This window comes from Vollenhovia emeryi, unplaced genomic scaffold (genome assembly GCF_000949405.1).
Source record: "Vollenhovia emeryi isolate VEMERY1.0 unplaced genomic scaffold, V.emery_V1.0 DF939287.1, whole genome shotgun sequence".
Classification (NCBI taxonomy): Eukaryota; Metazoa; Arthropoda; class Insecta; order Hymenoptera; family Formicidae; genus Vollenhovia; species Vollenhovia emeryi.
In genome coordinates, this window is record NW_011967079.1 from 1 (window position 1) to 7,477 (window position 7,477).

Genomic DNA, 7,477 nt, shown 5'->3' on the forward strand with positions numbered 1-7,477 from the left:
TAGAAGCGATTATTTTCCACAAATAATAGGGCTGAAATTTCGCGCGCTCAGGAACGGCGAAATGACAAGTGATATAAGTGCTCCTATGAATATCGTTCTTTTTATATCACTTGTCATTTCGCCGTTCCTGAGCGCGCGAAATTTCAGCCCTATCATTTGTGGAAAATAATCGCTTCTAATTTAAAAACTATTATAGCCTCGACACTTTTGTATTAGGATTTTCGTCTGGAAATGTTCTAAGGAATCTGTCATTAAGAGGACCTCCGGTGGTTTTAGGACACCCTGTATTTTGATTATGCCGAAGTTATTTCTTATATTTAACTTTTTTGAATTGTGTCTCGACGTATGTTCTGACATTTTTTGATTGTCCTAAATTTTTATAAACTATATTGTAAGACTCATTTATATGTATTATAATATACAATAATTTACTTTCAATCATGATACGGTGTCTTGTCGTTTTTTTCTTTGATCTCGTATGTTCTCTTTTATTATGTATACTTTCAAAAATTATTTTTAATCTATGGACTTCATCTTTATTTAATTATCTTTATTGTCTTTATTTAATTCTAATTCTAATTTTAGAGTTTGTTAAAGGAAGTAAAGAGTTATAATTGTAGTCCCGACACACAAATTACATTGAGTACATTATTTATTAATTAGCTAGCAGAATTAACATCACGAACCGGAGGATGTCACGACATACGAAAATACCGCTTTCGTCAAACGAGAGCTTTCGTCACACCTTAATTTCAGTCATGAAAGCCGGATACCCGGTGATGTCACGATACTGGCTGCGCCGACTGCTTTCACTCGCCGTTAGCCTCCGATTTCCGATCCGGTCGCAATTTCGCCGCAATTGCGCAGGAAAGTAACGAGTCGAAGGAACGTGCCCTTCCCCGAGGGAAGGAAGTTGCGAAGAAGTCGCGCGGATTATGTCACCTCGGACAGAGGTCCGTCCTGGAATCGATGACTATCGCGCGATTGTGAAGAAGAATGATTGCCATCTACCTATTATACCGCGCGAGCAAGAAACAAATTAAAATTTTAAATCCTTGGATCTTCGCTCTTTGGACGATTGGCTTCTACTCGGGACTAGTCGTCGCTCGCAATCAGCCGCGACAAAGCGATCGGTTCATCGATGGTCGCGAGGAGCGTTCGCTGTAAAACGCTTAAAAAAAAGTACCGGAGGCCCAGATTCCTTCCGTCGTTTCGTCTTCTGCGACAAACGCACTCGAGTCAGCGTCGTCACCGCTTTCTCTGCTGCGTGCGAGAAAGTTTTTTTCTTCTTCTCGATCAAATTGATACACTGAGAGACCCATTTTGTTGAATAAAACAAAATTGACTCAACTAAATTGTTTGTTTGGATATGAGCAAACAAATCTTTCAGATGATACAACGAAAGCATTTAGTTGGAAAATTTGGTTATATCAACACACAAGTTTGGTTGAGTGAACATGCGCAGAATCCTTTTATAATATTCAACTAAACGATTTGGTTCACGCAACGAACACAATTATTTAGCATCAAGGATTATTTTATTTGTGTTTTGTGTTAAAATACACCAAAATTTTCAATAATTAAAGCACCATTGCAATAGCATATTCTTGAGACTAAAACAAGTAAAAAAGTCCTGTGCTACTTTTCCCTCCGACAAACAGTTATCGAGATATCATAAGCTAAACATTGAAAAAAGTTATAAATTTTCTCTCGAATATCTCAAATAGTATTAGGCAAATCAAAACATGTTTCAGACAAAAGTTGTTCATATTAGTAGAATAAGATAGTATAATGAACACAATAGGGAGTTCCTTTTAAAAAATTGAAGGTGACCTTCACGTGACCTTCATATGACTATCCAAGGTCAAGTCAATGACACCGCCTTATGTCCCCCTTCGAGCCAAACAACTTTTGTTTGAAACGTTTTTCCGTATCTTTCATATTTTTGGAGATATTTGCATGGATCATTTAAAATGAGACACCCTGTACATTTTAATAAATATGAAAACGACCTGGCAATTCTTTATCATAATAAAACACAACGTTTCGGTCAGTAATACTGGTCCTCTTCAGGTAACAAACTTACAAGAGTGCCTACAAATATAAGATTCGTCAGATTAGAAATGTGAAAATTAACTAGTCAGAATTCTTCAATGTCGCCAGCGGTAATTAACAACTTCAGCGTTTTTATTGACCATATCTGGCATTTTTTTTAATAATACAGAAAATTTTTTGCGAAAAAGATTACTTCAGCCAGGGTCGAATTGGTGAGACGCCCGCCTAGAGAGTAGGGAAGTCCAGGTTCAAACCCTGGCTGAGGTAATGTTTGTCGCAAAAAATTTTCTGCATTATTAAAAAAACCCAGATATGGTTAATAAAAACACTGAAGTTGTTAGTTACCGCTGGCCACATTGAAGAATTCTGACTAGTTAATTTTCACCTTTCTAATCTGACGAATCTTTTTGTATTCAATGTAAACTTGATAAATCGTTGAGTTGAATTCGCTTCTTAGTCGCGGAGACTTCCGCGTTGCGCCGGAAGTCCCCGAGAGATCTCTCCTGCGGAGATAAAGTCTTTTGAGAGACTGTAATTAGTTTTATTTTTCTTGTGTCATACATAACCGACCTCCTAGAGCGACCTGTTTCGTAAAACAATATTACTGTTGTCGCCACGGAGGACGCGTCGTTATGTAAATTCGCTTAGAATCTATTCCTTATATGCAATACTAATAAAACATATTTTTATATTTTCTTCTTGCGTCTTCTACGAAGCATAATTGTCGCGAACTCCAGAGAATCAAAATTAAAAAAATTGTAAACTACTTCTTGTGTAAAATTTAAACTAATCGTTCCGAGTTTGTTGCTGAGGATGACCAAGTTAGATCGAAACGTTCAACGTGTGTTCGTATGAATAAAATTGATTTGGAGATTAACTAATATCTTGAATCAACCTGTGAGTTGGTCGTGACTTATAATTTTTTTTTATAGCTCGCGGCATCATAAAGTTACGGCATTTTTCTTTCTCTCGCTTCTATGTATTTTCACTTGTCCCGTTTTGCAGGCGATAACGTTGCTGTCGGCGATCAGCATGATTTCGGCGCAATGTCTGACAGAAGACGATGTTCCCTCGATGATGGACCCGACGTCGAGGGTGTCGCTAATGGGCGCCCGCTTTGACTTCGCGCTCGACAGTTTGAAAAAGACCGCGTTGATCGAGTCGAGGGACAACATCTTCTTCAGCCCGCACAGCATACACCAGGCGATAACGCTGGCGTACTTCGGCTCTCGCGGCACCACCGAGGCGTCCCTGAAGCAAGCCCTCCGAATTCCAAATGAGCTCACCAAAGTCGACGTGCAACGTTCCTACGCCATCGAGAGATCGCTCAATCAAGTGGGTTCCCAGGTGAGCGATTCCGGCGCGATTGCATAATTACGTGATTTACTTCGTCGTCGCTGAAGGTATGTCAAGGTGACCGTCGCGTGGTTTATTATCCTTACACCACGCTGGGGATAGACCGCGCTTGGGTCTCCAAGGTGGCTGTTCGAGAATCGCGGATTCCCTTGGCCGACTTTCGTCTTGTTCAACGAGATCATCTTGTTCAGCGAGACATTGCACGGGCGACTTTAAATCACGTAACTTTAACGATTTCCGCATAAAGACACCGATAAGAAGTGAAAATGAATCTTTTGCCATGCATTAAAGTACTCGCAATGCGTCAAAACTTGCGCTGTAATATCGAAGTATACACTGAACAAAAGGCTTGGTTATAATAATCCAAACTCTGTTAAAAGTGGTACCTAGGTCTATGGTGAAATAGTTTCAACTAAACGCATAGGTTCTTATGACGATATAAATTAGTTGAAGTTAAAACATTGCAGAATTTAGTTGGCTCAACTAAATGCAAAATTTACTCTTTCAAAATGGTTACAATTATTACCAAACGTTTTGCTGTTATTATCAAATTCAGTAATAATAATGAAAATTCTTTCGAAAATTGTATCACTATGTGCATCTCACAACCTAGAATTTGTTTTCGGCGTAGTGGGGCAAAAGATCTTATTTGTTATCACAGATAATCTCTTGGAAAATAATGATTGTGATAAAGCGAAGTTTGCAAGATATTTTTAAATAAAACAAGAAAGGAAAGGAGGTGAAGCTCTAAAACTCTAAAATTACCGTAAGTTCTTGAAAAATGAATCTTAGAACAGGAAATTTTAAAGACTACCCTGCTCGCAGAAACATTTAACTTTGTGAATAAACGTAGTGAGCTGATAACATAATTTTTGAAATTGAATTTGTACAAAGAAGAAGCAGTAATAGAAAAGGTGGCTCAGGTAACAATGACAGTAACAGTTGAACAGGAACCACACGTATTAAAAAGTAAAAGTGGAGGAGGCTATAAAACACCTCAAATTAAACACAGCACCTGGCTTGGATGAGATCACAGCTGAAATGATAAAACTGCTATCTATTAAACCGGGGATAAAAACTTTCTAAAAGTCGCGCCTGTGTGAACGTACGAATACAGTTTGTAGAAACTCGTTACTTCAGCTATTTCGCGCAGAAACTCTCGGAAGTCTCGAAAGGAACGGGCTCATTTATCCTTGGCATTTTTCATTTCAGATGAGTAAGTCTATAGATTCCTACGATTATCAAATCGCCAATAGATTTTGGGTTACGAACTCCAAGATGCTGCGCGAGTGCATGCTCGACTTCTTCGGGGATCAGTTGCAAGTGACTGATTTCCGTACAAATCCCGCCGAGGTGAGGGATGAGATCAACAATTGGGTTGGCAACATGACGAAGGGCCACATTCGCGATCTCCTGCCGCCGAACAGCATCATGGAAGATACCGACTTGGTTCTGGTGAACGCGGTTTACTTCAAGGGCCTGTGGGCCCATCGTTTCGACCCGAAGAATTCCAAGCGCGATATCTTCTACTCTTCCGGCTCGCAAAACTCTGTCACCACTTTCATGCGTCAGAAAGGCAACTTCAATCACGGTAAACGGTCACTTACTCACTCAAGCTTCATTTCATTCACTTATCTTTACGAAATTTGACTCCTTTAATTAATTGTAAACGAAATATTCTTTATATTTTACTTGCACCCAGGGAAAAATGGAAATATCTCATTATACGTCTCAATCATGTAATATGTAATTATATCCAATTCTAAAATCAACAGATCTTCAGAGAGCTGACACTTTTATGGAATATTCAATGTTTATCATCTGTTGAGAACAAATTGTGTTTTCTTAGGACATTTAATCATAAATTTAGTTAGATCTCAATAGATAACATTGAACATTCAAGGAAAAGTACCAAATCTCTGAGGATCTAATAATTTTTATTGTAGAATTGGATCTCGTAAGATATAAAATTAGATATTACACGATTGAGACATATATAATGAGATTTTTCCATTTCTCCCCGGGCAGAAAATTTGTTCGCATCTGTGAAGAAATAACGTCGTGCATCTTGATAAAATTATAAATATCGAGATGAAATTACAGAAACGACCTTCCATTTAAACGTATAGAAGGCATCACGCGGATGCTTAAAAATCGCTAGAAATCCGACGTGTCGTACACTGCGACCTGATACTTCAACTTTCATTCGTCTACTTTCTTTCTAATCTCAAGTTCTTTTCTCTTCAGCTGTCTCCGAAGAGCTAGGCGCGTATGTCTTGGAACTGCCCTACAAGGGCGATGAGATATCAATGTTCGTGCTGCTTCCTCCGTTCTCCACCGCGCGATCTGACCAGAATCCTTCCGACGAGCCGCAGGACGGCATCCGCCAGCTGGTGGAGCGTATGGCCACGGAGAAGGGGTCCCGAGAGCTGCGCGAGCTGTTGGACGACGGGTTGCCGCCGCGCGAGGTCGAGATCAGCCTGCCGCGCTTCGAACTCGAGCGTGAGCTGCCGCTCAACCAGCTGCTGTACGCCCTCGGCGCCGGCGAACTGGTGACACCCGACATGGCCGATCTGCGCGGCTTCGTCGCGGACGGCGAGCAGACTCTGCACCTCGGTGACGCCGTACACCGGGCCCGTATCGAGGTGACGGAGGAGGGTACCACCGCGGCCGCGGCCACCGCGATCTTCACCTTCCGCTCCAGCCGACCCACCGAACCCGCCGTCTTCAACGCCAACCACCCGTTTGTTTACCTGATCTACAACAAGGCTGAGCACACCATTCTTTTCACCGGCATCTTCCGCACACCCGGCGTATCGCACGCGTCGCAGCCCCTAACTCCCGGTGCTGTTTAGATGGAGTTTACCCCCCCCCCCCCCCCGTGTCGTTTAGGAGAAACTTATCCTCGGGAAGAGTCGAGCGGTGAATGATGCGCCAAGGGTTGACAAAAATTCACCCTTCCACTTGACTAGTTGACACCATATTTGACAGGATCTGTTTCTCGCGTGGCGTTGAACGATTTTTGTTGACCGGAGAACGGTTGGTCCTTTGGGCCCTTGCGAAACCGACGTCGATTTTTAAGCTCGCGAACTTTCGACGGGCCGAGGAAAAAGGGCCTACCACTTTCCCGCGATTTTCCGAGCGGAGTCTGTTGCATGAATCTCATTAATTTATTCTCGTATTGAGGCTTTTATACTTTTTGTGACGTCTTATTTTTAAAGTTAGATAAAGACGAGTGTGAAAACCAAACACAAATTTACACGTAAAGACGTTGACGTTTATTTCTCGACGATTCTGTGTTATAGATAGTGAATCTCGACGAGCGATGATTTCGACTTGAAACAGTTGTTTAACGAATGGTTTTTCTTCCAACCCGAAAAATCAATCACTCTAATGTGTCCGGATAAAATCCTCAAAATTGTAAAGGAATGCGGAGATTTATGTAATGAGAAAATGAATAAAGGGGCTTTTAAATATATACTTTTATGTATAATTATACATGTGCCCTTACGCCCAGTTTCTGACTCTGCCGATAAAATTTCCACTTGGTGCATGGATCTGTGCTATGCATTCTGACATCTAATTTATAAAATTTACATTGTCTACATGAGAAAAGTTGGTGTAAATATCATGCAGATAATTTATGTTAATGTAGTTTTGAATTTCACAGCACAATCCTGAAAAGTAGGCGTAGCATGGACACGCACAAGGTGGTGACTTTATCGGCAGTGTCTGAAGATGCACAGCAAAATAGTTCCAAAAGGACAAATGGGCGTAAAGGCGCGCAAAACAGTCTCTTGAAACGATATCAAGTAAAACGCCGGCGTGGCCGCTCTCAGGTTTCTCTCTGGCAGTACGCTCCGGCATAGGGCACAAAATTGGGAAGAGGGTAAAATTTTAATAACCGTCAATAATTTTTTTTAGTGTTAAAAAATATGTGAAAATTGACCGCTCAGGAATTATCTTAGAAGTACAATGACGCAGATGCAATTATCCGATGTAGCAATCGATCGAGAGTGAACTGCATGGCGAACAATTATGAGTGTATCGTCGAAACCTCTCCAAC

General features: G+C 41.0%; 1 protein-coding gene across 1 annotated transcript; it reads left to right on the forward strand.

Moving 5' to 3' along the window:
- The first annotated feature begins 3,034 nt into the window (after positions 1-3,034).
- Positions 3,035-6,889, forward strand: LOC105559176 (serpin B3-like). Its single transcript, XM_012007277.1, has 3 exons — positions 3,035-3,402; positions 4,624-5,002; positions 5,659-6,889. The coding sequence occupies exons 1-3, from the start codon at positions 3,088-3,090 to the stop codon at positions 6,264-6,266; spliced, it is 1,302 nt and encodes a 433-aa protein (XP_011862667.1). The 5' UTR covers positions 3,035-3,087; the 3' UTR covers positions 6,267-6,889.
- The last annotated feature ends 588 nt before the right edge of the window (positions 6,890-7,477 follow it).